The sequence below is a fragment of the Ambystoma mexicanum genome, chromosome 1q (assembly GCF_040938575.1).
Source record: "Ambystoma mexicanum isolate Mex_15411 chromosome 1q, UKY_AmexF1_1, whole genome shotgun sequence".
NCBI classification, from domain to species: domain Eukaryota; kingdom Metazoa; phylum Chordata; class Amphibia; order Caudata; family Ambystomatidae; genus Ambystoma; species Ambystoma mexicanum.
In genome coordinates, this window is record NC_090922.1 from 543,682,954 (window position 1) to 543,698,970 (window position 16,017).

General features: G+C 46.2%; 1 protein-coding gene across 11 annotated transcripts in view; it reads right to left on the minus strand.

Annotated features, from left to right (window-relative positions):
• LIPE (lipase E, hormone sensitive type) overlaps positions 1-16,017 on the minus strand; it is a 338,475-nt gene that overhangs the window by 261,499 nt on the left and 60,959 nt on the right. For 4 of the 11 annotated variants that reach the window (XM_069640973.1, XM_069640971.1, XM_069640972.1 and 1 more), the window contains one exon: positions 12,628-12,782. The exons of 6 other annotated variants lie outside the window; for them this stretch is intronic. In XM_069640973.1, the coding sequence (XP_069497074.1) occupies positions 12,628-12,667 (40 nt within the window). In that variant the 5' untranslated portion in view covers positions 12,668-12,782. Of the gene's footprint in view, positions 1-1,388; positions 1,524-12,627; positions 12,783-16,017 lie in introns of all 11 variants that reach the window. One more of the 11 variants, XM_069640975.1, reaches the window with a different exon arrangement.

A 16,017-nucleotide genomic window follows, 5' to 3' on the forward strand; every position in this document is an offset into this window, starting at 1 on the left:
ATAGCACTGTCTTTGTCATGGTCACCAGTCAATTCCATGACTAGCTGAGTGTCATCATCATAGTTGGTGAAAAACAACCGACGTTTGTCTATCTCACAGCGGAATCGGATGTACAGGTTAAACAAGAGTGGCGAAAGACTGGCGCCCTGGGGGACACCACAGAAAATGTTTAATTCAGAGGAGAATTTGTCCTCCCACTGTACCCGAGACACCCTGTCTGCTAGAAAAGAGGACAGCATCCTATGGCTTCCTTGGAGCAGTTTGCTACTTTTTCTAGGGCTTGTTGTAGAAGCTGATGGTCGAGTAGATCAAAAGCTGCGCTAAGATCAAGCAGGATCAGAAAGCCAGCCTTGCATTTGTCCATAATCCCTAGCTTTTTTGTCAATTATAGCAGTCTCCGTGCTATGGCCTGCATAATGCTGTTGATTAAAAAGCTAGACACAAATAAATAATCCAAAATGCTGGAGCAGGTGCCATTGGACCATGTGAATCCCATAGGGCAATCACCCTTAGATATTTATCTCCTTGAGATGTTGTGCGAGGGAAAGATATTTATGGCTAAATTAGCTTTTCATTTTCACAGGGTTTGTACAGAGTGGAATAAAGAGAATATTTTTCTTAAGTACGTTAACTCTTAGTTATCTGGCACAATTGTGGAATCAATGTTGATGGATAACACATATGACAGATAACATAAAGTCTGTTTGCTTGATGGCAGACACCCAAGACACTGAGCTAAAACTCTGTATAACAGACTTTATGAACTTCTACTCTACTTATCGAGACTCTCTACCTTCTGCAATCTGTTAAAATGCCCTTCAAACATTGTTATCTTGCCTTTTGTGATCCAGAATGATACAATTAATGCCCAGCATAGATAGGGCATGGCTAGCAGCCTGTAAAATTGCAGAGAGACACTCACTATGGCATTCCCCAAACCCTCGAACTGAACCACTCTATCACAGTCACTAAAGCTGAAAACCTTGGCCATGTTCAAAAGAGAGTGAGGAGCACACCAAGCTCCAACCACAATATTTTGCAGAGCTGTCAAACTCAAATGTATCTGTCCTCTTTGGGTATTAGGAATGAGACAGGGGGAGAAAGTCTCTTCTGCTGAGGTGGTTAGGGGGAGGAAGTGCCGGCTTCAGAGTAGAGGAAATGGATGCAAAGTATTAAATTACATTGAATTGCATACATTGCAGGTGGGAGAACAATCAGCAAGCTTCTGCTGGCAAGAAAGGAAGCTTGTTGCAAGGGTGAAAGGGTGCATGTTAGACCAGTGCTGATCCTGGATGTCCAGCATGTGAGACAGCTCTCTGTTCTACTGGGATTTAAATGGTCAGGATGCAGATTTTAGCAGCAGTACAGAAGAGGAAAGCGACACTTACCTCAGGCGGTAAGATAGAGTGGGGCTGCCCAGGTGAACTATCCATTTTGAAAGTCGGAGAAGACATCCGGGCTCGATTTGGTGTTCTCACCTGCATCTTGAACACTGCTGTAACTTGGGCATTTGCTGCCATTGCCTGCAGGGAGGTAAACCGGGGGCCATATTGGTTGAGGCACAATGCATTACTCACCATAATCCATCATAATTCCAGCGGCTACTGATATAATGAAATGATCGGTCTTTGTCTTTTGAAGGTAGAACATGATAGCTCTGCGAACATCCAGTGTATGTTGACTTCTTTCTGCTGCATTTGAGGGTTTTGAAAAAAAACGCAGGAAGCTCTGTGCATAGCACCACCTTGTCTTTGTGTAGAACTACGAAAGGGGCTTGATATAACAGGTTAATTATGAAGCGCTTAATAGCCAGGGGTTTCTAAGCGCAGACCCGGGGATCGAACCTGTGGTGCTCCGTGTCATCTTGCTACCAAGACAAGCATGTTGCCCCCGAGCTATCCTCCCAAGACTACAAGCTCTTCTACTGACAGAGCTTATAGTTTGCAAACCCTTCTTATAGAGGTAACGGCTATGAGGACGGTTGTCTTGAATGTCAGATGTTTAAGGCTGGCCTTGTGCATAAGCTTGAAGGCCCCCCACCCCATGAGCCTTTTGAGTACTACATTGAGGTCCCGGCTGGGAGTAGGATTAGAGACGGGAGGGTACAGCTTTTTGACACCCTCCATGAAACCCTTAACTACGGATACCTTCTGACACTACATTTTTTTTTTCCAGAGTTGTGGTGTAAACGGAGAGAGCCGCTAGGTGTACCTTGAGTGAGTTAAAGATTAATCCTGAGTCAAGTAGGTAGAGCAGGTAGTGGACTATATTGGTTGGAGAACAGTCGGTTGGGTTGAGAGACCATGTTCTGCACCATAACACAAAGCGTTTCCATTTGTTACAATAGCAGTGCCTTGTATTAGGCTTGCGGGCCTCCTTGGGTATTTCCATGCACCTTTGGTCTAAGATAACCAAACTCTATGACCTCAGGAGCCAAGCTGCTAAGTTCAGATTCTGAGGGCATGGGTACAGCGTTGTTCCCTGATCCTGGGTCAACAGGTTGTCCGTGCAAGGCAGTTTCCATGGGAGGACACAGGGATATCATTTGTATGTGTGAGAACCAGGTCTGGTGGGCCCACATTGAAGCTATTAGGAACAGTGTTACTTGTTCCCGGTGTAGCTTGTGGACTATTTTGTTAAGAGGAGTCGAGGGGAAAAGCGAATGCAAATTTCCCTGACCAGTTCATCAGTAGTACGTTCCCATTGGATCCTTTCTGGGGAAACCAGGACTTGTAATCTTGGCATTGCGCATTTTCCAGTGTTACGAAAAGGTCCATCTCTGGGAACCCCCAGTTTGAGAAGACGTTTTGCTCGTCTGCATTTAGTTTCCATTCGTGCTCCGGGGGTAGCATTGTACTCCTTCTTAGTATGTCTGCCAGAGAATGGAGTTCCCCTGGAACATGCTGGGCCTCTAGCAACATGTGATGCAGTGCCCACCGACAGATGTTCGGGGCTAGTTTGGACACATAAAACATAGTTGTGGTACTGTCCATGTGCACTAGCTGAGTCTTGAAGAGCTTTGAGAATTGCTAGTAGTTCTAGATGGTTGATCTACTTCCTGGTTAGCAGTAGAATGCTGGAAGTGAGCTGGAAGAGCGCCCCACGAAGTCATTGATGCATCGGTCATGAGGGTGCCGATCGCTGGTGTGTGGAAAGGCTGTACCTTAAGCAGATAGTCTCCATCTTCCACTACAGTAATGACTGAACCAGAGGTTGCGAAACCACCACCAGATAGTCCCACAACCTGCTTACATGCAACCATTGTTTCGGTAGCCACTCTTGCATTGTACACATGCGCAGCCTGGCATGAGGCACTAGGTAGATGCAGGAAGCCGTCATTCTTAGTTGGCGCATTGCCTTTCGTAGCGTCTGAGGTGTTTGAAACAACATGTTTTGGACCCTCTCCCCGGAGGGTTAGACTAGTCCGACGTCTGTTTTGATTCGTGCCTCCAGATATTGCTTTACTTCGGTGGGCACTAGATTCGACTTCTTTTCGTTTATGGAGAAGCCGAATTGGAACAGCAGATTGATAGTTTGCTGCGTGTTTTGAATGCACCCAGTAATTAGCCAGTTGTCTATATACGGGTACACTGGAATGGACTGCCTTCGCAAGTGGGTGGCTACCACGGCTAGGACCTTTGTGAATACCCCGACGGTTGACACAATGCTGAATGGTAGCACTCCGAATTGGTAGGGATCGTCTCCCAATTTGAATCAGAGGTATTTTTTGCGCACTGGCAACATTGAAATATGGAAGTATACATCTTTCATATTCAATGATGCCATGTAATCCCCTATTTTCAATAGTGGGATGACTTCCTGCAACATTGTCAGTCTGAATCTTTGAGGTTTGACATACGTGTTTGCAGGGAGCAGGTCCAGCACTGGGCACGTTCTAAGATCTTTCTTCGGAACAAGGAAGCACATTGAATGGATACCTTGATTTTGTTCCATGAAGTGCACCAGCTCGATGGCTCCTTTTTGTAGTAGGATCCCAATCCCCTCCTTGAGGATATTGAGATGTGCGGAGGACATGCGTCCTATGCAAGGTGGATGGTGGCAAGGTGTTTCGAGGAACTCCACCGAGTATCCCTTTGCCACTGTATCTAAGACCCAGCGGTCTGATGTTATTCCCTCCCATTAATGGGCGAAGGTTGTTGTGCAACCCCTGACTGGGGACGCATGGGAGGGAACGTGGATCAGTGCGTCATTTGGCAGCTGCACCTCTAGAGGCTGCAGCCCTGCCTCGTCCTTTCCCGCAGCGAAACCCTCACTGGTAGGACATCCGAGTGTGTGGACTACAGAAGGAGGCGCCAGATGTGCTTGCTCCAGCTTGGCCCAGTTTTCCTGAGCCTTGCGCCCGGAGGTTTTGGCGTGTGTTAAACGCTTCCCTTGGGACAAAGGGTTTGCTGGAAAGCCGACCAAGGGTCTTGATGGTCTCATGCTCTTTTGCTGTCTCTAGCTGGTCGTCGAGCGCCTTGCCAAAGAGGAGATCCTCCTCAATGGGTATGTTAATTAGGGCCGCTTGTGTCTCTGGCTTAAATCCTAAGTTTCTGAGCTAGGAATGTCTCTTAAGAAGGGTTCCCTCTGCAAGGACTCTTCCTGAGGTGTCTGCACAGTCAAAGACATTCTTCAGGATGTTTTGTGAGACTGGTTTTCCCTCTGCAGCAATCTTCACAAGGTGGGATCATGCCGGTTACGGTACTAAGTCCAGATGTTGTGAAACCTCATCCCACTGGGTGCTGCTGTAGCTGGCAAGCAAAATGATGTTTGCTATGCTAGTAAGGTACACCGCAGAGGCTGTGATAGGCTTCTCTAGCGTGTACAATTTCTTGTAATCCTTGTTAGGTGGTGTCTCAGCTCAGTGTGACCACTAATGTAGAGGGGATCTGAAGGAGAGGCCCTGAAGGGTTTGACCACCCAAGGATTGACCGGCCTAGTAAGGGAGGGGGTAGACAAAGATGGAGAGACCCTCTTCTTAATAGACTCCAGAAGAGCTATAGCTTGGCAGACAGGTTTCTTCTCATTGAGAATATCCTCCACGAAGTAAGTCCCTGCGGGACTGGCTTTGTCGGTTTTAATGCCAAAGTGGTGAGCAGCCTTCTTCGGCAGCTCATTGTAGAGTGGTCGGTCCGCAATGGGGGAGGAGCGACCGCCTTCCACTATGGAGGGATCAATAGGGTCGATGAAGAGGCGTGTCCAGTCAAAGGGTCGAATCAAAAGGATCGAATGACAAAGGGTTCGAGTCAATAGGACTGAAAACAAAAAAGGGTCGAATGCCTTTTTTAAAAAATGTATATTTTTTTTTTTGGTGTAAAAAGTGTTTTTTACACTAAAAACAGGGTTTGGGGAGGGACCCTCCCCACCAAAAAATAAAATTAAATAAATAAATAAAAAACTGACCTTTTTGTCTTCGGTCCTTTTGATTCGACCCTATTGCATTTCGATCCTTTTGATTCGATCCTTTGACCTATAACCATGAAGATGAGGTCTGGGTCGTCCTGGTCCTGCAGGTAGGTATCACCATCCTGACAGGGGTCACCCTGATCATCTATCCACATATACTGGTCTGCTTGTGTGGCCTGCATGTCCTTGTAAAGGCTCCCTGGGCAGCAAGGCTGGGGCAGGAAGAGAAGGTGCCACTAGCACTGGAGGAGGTACCGGAGGCTGCTTTGGAGGAGTGAGCAGCCTGCACATAAAATCCACAAAGAATGAGATTTTTCCCATGGTATCTTCAAACTGGGTTTGAGTCCAGGGGGTAGAAGACAGAATGGAGTTTGGTGCCACAGGGGTGTCCTTTGTTACGGAAGGCGCTTCTGGTGGAACAGTGTCCTTGGTACTTTTCCTAGGGCGCTTCTTGCTCAGGGAAGAAGACACAGGTGAGGATTCTTCTTTACAGTCACCAGGGGTCTGAGGAGTCCGTTTACAATGACCAGAGGGCTCTTTATGGTATATTTCTGAGTGTTTGTGCTTTTTTGACAGATGTTTATGTTTTTGCGCACCCTTCGGCAAAGTGTCTGTATGATCGCCATGTGGTAAACGCGTAGGCGGAACCACCGCGGGTGCGGTTGGTGCGCCGTGGTGGGCCAAAAAGGCGCAAACCAACTGTTTGCGGTCCTCCGACGACGACGAGGTTGTCAAGGGACGCTTGTGGGGAGGCTGGGGGATGTGCTTATGGGAAGAGGTGTGTCGCATCCCCAGAAGCCTTCCTCACAGCAGCGCGCTGCGACTGCCATTCGAGGCGGGCAACAAGGGTGTGGGAACTAGACAGCTCCTCTGTGGTGTCTTCAGGCTCCGAGTCTTGGCTGCCGTGGCCTTCATAGTCGGATTTGAAGATCCCGGCGGTGGTATCAGACTCTGCCGACATGGCGTATGCTGCCCACCTCCTGGTTCTGCGCTCCTTTAGGGTCTTGGGCCTAAAGAGCTTGCACAAAGGACAACGGGATTCGAGATGGTCACATCGAGGGCAGTGGTTACAAAAACTCTGGAATTTCCTGTTGCACTAAAGGTAAAACTTGAAGGTGGGGGTATGTATTCTCTGAATATGAAAGGATCACTCCCCCCACTCTCCCTACTTGTAGGCCAAAGCCAGGTGTAGGCCGAAGCCTGTTGTCGGAGCAGACGCCTGGTTCGTTCGGAAGCCAGAAACCAACCGTCAAATGAATGCGTCAAATGTAAACGACAAGAGAAATTCAGAAAAATGTGGACTCTTAGTGGCGCACGGCCACAGACTCTGCTAATAGACAACTTGCCACAATGGTGGAAAATAAAGAATCTGAGGGACCTCGACACATGAGGGATCATGGATACAGGGTACGTCACACTAGGGATAGTATTACAGTCACGCCCTGTCGACATCCCTTTTTCGAACTTCCGAAATCATGTGCAATACTCCACAGCTTCCACTAAATGTCGGCCTATGCAAAGCATGTGATTCTAAGCAGGTCCACAAGCCTCAGAAATATATAAGACTGAGCATGTCAATATGTACCGCATTTTTTAAGGCGACTGGACCAATTTTAAACGATACAATGTGGGTCTTCAGTGCTGGTTGGCTAGAGCAGAGGCAAGTGATGGTTGAGTCGGCAACTGGACAGATCAAAATTGGGTAGAAAAGCAGTCTAAGGGGCAGCTTCCAGTATTTGCAGCAGCTCGAAAAATGGCTTGAAAAAGAGGTGGGGCCAGCTCAATGGATTAAAGCTGGAAAACAGGGCTCAGCAATGTTACTGAACTTCTGTTTGTTGGGAGACCTCATCCAAGGTCTCCAGCCACGAGGTGAGGCCTGTATGCACTTGCGAGCCGGGAAGGTTGCCAGAGAGCACTTGCAATGGCTGTCGCCTCCACTGAACAAGATTGGGCAGACAGCAGGCCTCCCTAAATGTTCCTCTGGGTTGGGTGAGGGAAGGGTCCTACTCCCTTCTTGGAGCCTTGATCTTCACCTCAACGGAAGAGGGCTTTCTGGGCAGACTGTACCCCCAAAACGGTCAGTCTCGCTTTCTTATATATTTTTATTTTATTGTTCATTTACAACGCACTTAATACCAGCAAGTGGTTTCTAAGCGCACGATCGAGATTCAAACCTGTGTTGCGTAAGCTATCATTCCTCCCCAAAATAGACATTAAGGCGGGGTTTCCCACCTTCCAATCAGTACATTAACTCTTAATGTGGAAACGGTCAAGCCCCCGTCTCTACAGGATAGCTCTCTGCACCTCCTAAAATGAAAAAAGAGTGCAGATGTGTATCCACTTCCTAATTAAGCTCACACGTGTATCAACATGGTCTTGGAAATCCACGCAAACATATACCAAGGCAGGAATATGGAGCTTATGTGTAGTTAAATTAACTTGTGCGATACAGCATTCATGTTAGCATGCCGTTAAAACCTCACTTCTAGGTGCCAAAGTGGAACTCCATTTTATCAGCAAGCATATATGTAGTTCAAAACAGAGTATCTCTAACTATACCAGGCGGATGCAGGGAATATAAGGCCCAGCCTTCTTAAATGAATGCATTTTGTCTCCTTTGCTTCTGAATTCACTTGCAGTTGCATCACAATCTGCTTGCTCTTGACTCAGTTCACCCGACTGCATTTTTCTTCCACTTCGGTAAATAAATGTACAGTACTGCAGAGCAGTATGGACACAACGCCATGGGGCAGCAGTGCAGTACCTCAGTGGTGGGTCAGAGGTCAGTTCAGGTGTCAAACATCTTTGGAGTGTAGACACATCAGAAGAAGGAGTCTGAGGTAGAAATCATAACCTCACTTTCTGAGGCTAGGAGGTGAAGTATGCAGTGCAGTGGAGTTAAGCAGCTGGGGCCAGGAAAAAGCAGATGTAGTTTGCACTGGCTCAAGCAGGGTGCTCTGGGACAAATATGGGTGTAGGCACACAAAGCAAATCTCTGTGGGTACCAAGGATACTCTTAGTAGAGAGGCGATCCTGCCAGCTAGGAATCTACCTTTGCTCACTTGTTCTTGAAGGAGGGTTCACAGTGGGCCTCTGGCTCCCATCCTGATCTTCTGAACTCCTTGAATTGCCAGCACCACGAAACAATGGTGAACCGACAGCAGGAAGCTGACCTTTCCCAGGCTGATTAGTTCTGCCATCGGCAGGTAGGACATTTTATAAGCATTGATCCCTAGAAGGAGGAGCCGGTTGTTTAAGGACCAGTATTAGCTAGAGTGTTCAATCCTACTATTGAATTGGGCACCGTACCAGCGACTTGCCGGGAGGCTGTATTCATCCCCACTTACAAAAAAGGAGGGAGGGAGCACCTGGGGAATTACTAACCCATCTCCCTCCTAGATGGGGCAGGGAAAATCTATGCAAAGGTCATCCTCGAACACCTGCAGAAATGGTCCGTAACTGAGGGAATTCTGAGTCACCTACAAACAGGATTCCAGGATGGTATGGGCACATTGGAGCAATGCTTCCGGCTTCATCTTTTAGTGAAAAAAGCATACACGTCTCAATAATACCAAACTCTATGCAATTTTTGTGGACCTTTGTACCGCTTTTGATTCAGTTACGCAGAATAAACTTCGTCTGGTCTTGGCTGCTTATAACATTCTGCCTACTTTGCTTGCTATAATCCAATCTCTATACTCAGAAAGTAGGGCTATTGTGTTTTGGGGCGTGAGAGGTGAATAGACTGAGTCTTTTGAGATGCAGAGAGTTGTGAGGCAGGGGTGTGTTCTGGCCCCACTGCTCTTTTGTCTTGGTCAATGGACTAATAAAGGAGGCGCTGGCGGACAACAGCCTGGATGCCCCTAGGATAGGCAGCATGCGTCCTCCAGCATTGTTTTTCGCAGATGACGCTGTGCTGCTTGCAACTAGTCCCAAGGGAGCCAAGCATGCCATGTCATTAGTTGTGAGAAAATGTGGGCCTCTGCGCCTGGATATAAACCAAGCAAAAACCAAGTAAATGTTTTTCAGGCATTGAGCGGCTAGGAGATCCACTGTTGCCATAGAAGTGAAAGGGGAGGAAATTGAGCAGGTCTGGGCTTATGACTATCTGGGTCTTTGTCTTGTTGAGAACGGTCTTTGGACGGAGCATGTGTCTAAAGCAAACGTGAAGTTGGAAAAGTACAGACGGGGGAATAAGAATCTTTTCACTGTCACATGGGGGACGGGGGGTGCATTATGCCCAGTCCTGCAACTATACAGGCTGCTTGATCTGTGGTGCACCTATTGAATCAATTTCCCATTTTATGTTGTTGTGGAATGGGTACGATGCCCTAAGAGCTTAATACGTATTACCCATGTTTAAATTAAATGGAATTCGGAGGTTTGTGGAAGCACTACATTTTAGTATTACAAGCTGTGAGAGCTATCTGTGGTCCACTTGGTGGCAAAGTTTCTACACAGAGCATGGATAAGGATAATGAGATAATGCCATTGACAAAGTAATTTCATATGACATTTAGTTATTTTTTTTCTATGTTTTTAGTCGTCATCTTAAAATGTATTTAACTGGGGTCTACTGGTTATTATTCTGTAATTATGTTTGTATATGTGTATGATGTGTGCTTTGATGGCACACATACCGAATAAATCATGTATGAAGAATGTTACATCAAAATACCCCTTTTTTAAAAAAAAAAAAAAAAAAATTAAAGCATACCTTTTCTTACTTACACTTACTTTCAAATTGAGACACAAAAGTGTAATGGTACAGTTTTTTACCTTTTTATAATTGCAGTTTACAGGAAGTGGTTCTGTACGAAATCGACTCGGTTAATGATAGGTCAATATGTAAACAGACTTAACTACATAGCTTCTCTACTGATCGGTTTTCAGCCCACTGCTTTCGGGGGGGGGGGGGGGGGGTCACAATTTGTGTCTGTCCCCTTTTCCCGGATTTAGTTTTCTACGGCGTTGCACACAACTACAAGGAAAGAAAAGGAAGGACTGTGGCAAAGTTAATGTTATGAAGCAGAGTTGGGGTGCAGAGAAAATAAGACATTCTAAGCTAAAGCAGGGAAACCTAAGGGGTGAAAAATAGACCGTTTTAATGAATGGAGGATATGTGTCATGTGTGCTCTAGCGATACCGAGATGGGACATTAATAATGAAACCTCCTCCAAGAACATGATCTGGGTTGTGACTTTCGTGCAGGGGAGAAGAAAAGAGGTTAACCGTTACATATACCTCTGCACCTCCATCGTGTACCACCCCAGCACATTCAGCTTATGTACACTGGAAATTGATTTTAGTGATAAAACACAATAGGAGACATTTTAGGCAGCTGAACCAAATGGAAAACAAGGCCAGATTAAAAACTCGGAATAAGAAATGAGAGGGTGGAATACAAATCTATCAAGGATAGCGCTCGACTGCACAACAGTGGTAAATAGCACACAAAGGACAGTTCAACCATACAGAGGGTTTGCTACTCTTGGGATTCGTTTTATAGATGCCACTGTGGACAGGTCTGTGCATATATTGCCCAAGACCTAGTGGGATTACGGTCTAGTGAATGGATTACCTGTGACCGGGGGGGGGGGGGGGGGGGGGGGGGTGAAGGGCCCGAGCAGGAGGCTTACTGTAGAGGTCTTGCCTCACACCAGGGGCAACGTAGGTTAGTGCCAAAGTCTGTAATATGACCAGTCCTAGAGCCAGAAAGACAGGGAATGTGTGGCCCAATCTTATAGTGAGCAGGTCTGTAAATATATCAGAGGCCAAGATAAGACCTTTACAGCAGACTTGGCGCAAGCAAGTCTCTATTAACACTAACAGCAAGTAGGTTAGCGACCTGTGCCTAAGGTATGCTGCAAACAGGGCTTGGAGTGAGACCCGTGCATACGCACAACTGTAAAAATGTATTTAAAACACAAATGGAACAAGAGCGACCACGGCAACAGGTTTATGCAGCGGGTGTCCCACGTCCATCATTTACTCGCCAATGAACCAGACCCTGCCCCTGCACGATTTATGTATCAGAACATGACCTCAGCTGCACAATCCAACATCTACAGCAACACTTAATATTAGCCCCAAAATGCATTTTGTGATGGAACAAAAGTAAAGATAAGTTTGTCTCAATTCTGAAAACTACTATTTCAGGACCCTTTTGCGTGAACACTCTCCAGAAGAGGAAGCCATGCTGTGCGCCTGGCCAAAACAAGCATCTAGCCACATCCTCCTCAGAAGAACCCCAACTGCTGCCTAACGGACAGAAGGGGCACAACATGAAGTCTAATACTGCCCCGGAGTGTCCAGGAATTTGGAAATAAAGTTCTGTGTAATCACTATAAACTGAACGGAAATATTACAGAACTGCAGAGGATTAGGTATGTAACAAATACCAGCCTAGATCAATGGTCTTCAACTTGCAGCTCTCCAGAGGTTTTGCACTAGGGCCATCAAGATCCCTCACCTTTGGCTATGCTGGTTAGCTATGATGCGAGTTGTATTCCAAAACAAGTGGAGAGTCAAAGTTTGCAGACCAAGGAGCTAGACACTTTAAAGAGCTTCTGAAATATTAGACTATTGGTGAAGAATGCACATTTAGTGTTCTGGACAAAGACATGAACTCGTCTTCAGAAGGCGTTCAGGCCAATCAATCACCTTATCTAAAGCACTGCATCTCCCTTACAGGAAACATCCCACGACGCACTTGGAGCTCAACTTGATTGTTCATAGGAAAGACTGAATCTCAACCCCTCTCTCCCTCTCTATCCACCAGTCCTTCCCACTTCTTACTCCCTCGCCACTGTTCCACTTCCCTCTTCCAGGAAGAGTCCCATCACACATGCTTGCTTCCAGAAGTGTTCCCACACACTTCGCACTCTTAGGAGGTTATCTCTCTCACTCAAAGAAAACCACCCATCTTATTCAATAACAGAAAGCACCCAGGTCCACTTGCTTTCACTCGCAGGTTCACCCCTAACATTCCGTCACAGATAGCAAAGCACCATGATCACTCACTTAAAGAAAACATCCCCTCAAGTGCACTCCGTGGAATAGTCTCTTTGCACAATGTTACAGAACGTAATCCCTGACATTCCGTCACCCAATCACAAGAAGCTCGATCATATTCACTCCACAAGGTGAAGTCTTATCTACTCGTCAGTTTATTTCTCCACAAAAAACATCATGCTCCATGGTTTGAATTAAAGAGGTTACCTGCTGTCCCTCGCAGTGTAGGCTCGGTGTTCTCCTCCATGATGTAATTAGTGTTTTACCCTCCTGCTGCAGCTCCCACCGAGGGTGACAATGAACCTCTCATCTGCCCAGGTGGCTGTAAGGCAGTCTACAGTGAGAGGGACATCGAAGCAGCTCTGTTACGGATAGAAAATAGAACTGGTTACAGGACACTGGATCGGGAATGAAAGAAAGAAACAAGATCCAGGTGGGGTTTGCCGCTGATGACAGAATCAGCTGTCACTCTTTAGCTAATTGTGTATCTCTCTGTATCTCTCTGTATCTCTCTCTCTCTCTCTCTCTCTCTCTCTCTCTCCTCCTCCCCTCCCCTCCCCTCCCCTCCCCTCCCCTACCCCTATGTGTCAGTATGCATAAGCCTGTGTGGCACACTTTCCATGGATCTATGTCATCACTGCGACCGTCATAATTACGACGGCCGAAAACGCAGACTTTAAAAGAAAAATGTAAACCCCCTTTACACCACATATATATGCGGATTAATAGTAGATCATATACCCCCCACATATATATATGTGATGTAAGGGGGGGGAGGGGGGGTCTTCAGCATTTCCGGACGTCTTAATTGTGAGGGTGACATTTTGGGCCATTACCCTTTCCACTGTTTCTCATACACTCTGTTCCTTTGGCTCATGTGCCTCCCTTTCTTGCAATTTACATGCCTCCGTTTTCATTGGGTTCTCTCAACTTTCTTCAATATCCAGCCATGTTTTTTTTGTCACCATCAATTGTCATATGTACCTTACCTCCGTCTCTCTTTCCACCTACTTCCCATTCTCACACTGGCTGCGGACTCTCTATACATTCACTGCCATGTTTCTCATTTCGTTTGTTGCAGTTTCGCCATCTATTGACTGCTCTCCCCCTCACCCTCTCATCTGCTTGCCCTTCCTGCTCCCCTCCCGCCTGTTACTCAGTTTGCATTACTATCTGCTAGCTGTCACCAGTCTCCCTTAAGCTTTCGGTCTCATGTGCCTCTCCCTAAAACCTTTTCTATTAGTTCCCACGTGTCTCTGCAAATTGGCACGAGAGTGCCACTGTAGCCATTTGTTTGTGCAGCTCTTGTGTGCCACTTTCCTCACAGGCCCCTTTATCACCTTGGCTGTTGTAGTGCTAACTCTCCGATCGGCTGCTGTGTTCCCTCTATCCCTATTGGCTCCTGTGTACTTTCTCACACACCGGCTTAATCTTCACCCTATACATGCAAAAATCATCTGTAAAACACAATTTATACGAATGCCATACAGGGATTAGAATCACCACGAGCAGTCAATGGGTGTGTAAATGGCCAACACCCACGAGCTGCGGTCATTCCTCACATTCCATGTTCCATTTCCCTCCTAGATGAACTCCTATGAAAGTGATCAGCTTGAGTGCCACCGAATAGCCAAAACTAAAATGGTGGCATTCATGAATTACTCCAATGACTCCCCTCCCGCTACGCAACACTACCAATCATCTTGCTTTTCGGCAAGGATTAAAACCCTGCTTTTCTAGCTTCATTCCTTTCTGCCTGCCTCCTCAGCGCCAAGATGCCCCCAGGTGTATGTGTGCTTTAGAAGTGCTGCTAACACAACAACATAACATGACTCCCAACAGAGAGCCCTCTAGTTATTGTAAAGCTCTTTTAATTCACTCTTCCTGAAATGTAAGTGAGTGTGCACTTACACTGTGGAAATTATTTAAGTTGGCGTATCTACCACACATTTTCTGCATGGATACACAGCCCAATCATAATTAAAAGATATTCTACAGAGATGGTACTCAGAGACCCAACAAATTGTGCTCCATCCCATCTTTCATTTGACTTTTTAGCTGTATAAGACCGACAAGGTCCATTTTCTTACCAACTTCTCGGTATTTACCTATGGTGGCTGGTGAAATTCTAAACCGGATAGAGAAGAGGTTTTCCTCAACTCTCCAGAGTGTCAATTGCCACAAGAAGCCTTTAAACAACAACTCAACACGATGCATATTGTAGCAAAATTTTCTATTGGACAAAAAGCCATAGGATTTCCAATCAGTTCTGAAGAGGATCACGTTAGATTTTGCAATAATTAAGATTTGAGCTTTGCAACAGCACACATGAGAATAACTTCACGGGAAATAATGTATCCATTAGACAATTGTGAACTCTATAGCAACATAAGTTGCCAAACTCAGCCCAAATATAGATGTATTAAACATAACCGATACATGTCGGATACAGTGTCTCAATATCACAGTGGCAAAATGCCAACAGACGTTACATCAGTTTTAAATATTAAGCAAAGGACTAGAAATACATGGTGAGAGATTAGTGCTAGTAGAAAAACATGCAATAATTCCTGAAATTAAAAAATTCACCCGCAAGCAGGGTTAATCAAAGATTGCCTGAGGGGTGCGTATGCAGACTGCTGCTAATGGGTGCTCAAAACTGCAATATGTCCTAGCGGTTCGGGTTGGGCTGCCCCTTTTGGGGATGGGACCAAGCCCGATTTGCATACAGTCTGTCCCCTTTCTATAATGGCTTGGCAGGCTAAAAGAACGACGTGTGGATGGTTGCCCAGGGCTGTGCCAGAGGTTGAGATTCATTCTAAACTTTCCTGTCATCACCTTTTGTTTTGCCAAAGTGTCAATCTGCCATACGTACTGCTTAAATACACAATGGTACTATTAAGTACGATAGATGTTAGCTTAATGAGCAAACCAGTCAATGTCACGTTGCTCCTAGAAAAATGCACCACACCCGATTCATACTGCTTCCAGGAATTTTACAAATGGCTGATGGACACATGCGCCCTTCCCCTCGTCTCTCTTGCTCTCTCTGTTGGGGGGTACTGTGACACTCAAGACTGTCAGCTAAACTGCAAACAGACAGAGACATGCACACAATGTATATTGCCCTTGCTTCTAGGCAACATATTGCCCAGCTACTTGTCCTGTTGTCTCCCAGCGAGTCCAGTAGGGAGTAGTGGGCTCCCATCATCCCTCCTACCTAGGTCTCCACGACACCAGGAAGCACCAGCCAGTCAGCTCTGCCTGCTTCGCAACAGAAGTTGGCAAAGGTACTGTACATGCACTAGGCAGTGAATCCACAGCACACCAGGGGCTTCCTATAGCACGGAAAGGTCACTGCCACACTGTATGTAGGGTGTTCCATCCAAATCGTGGCTTGGCAAGTGTGGGAGAATGATCAATCCTAAATTTCAAGAGCCAGAATCTCGAGCACTCGGTTAACATTTCTTGACCTGGCATAATTCAAACATGGATCCATATTTAGCCAAAGCCTGGGAAAATGGCCATTAAAGTTAAGACTCACAACTCTTCAGTGATTGGATAGATGCCAAAAGTTGAACGAATGCAAGCCTATGA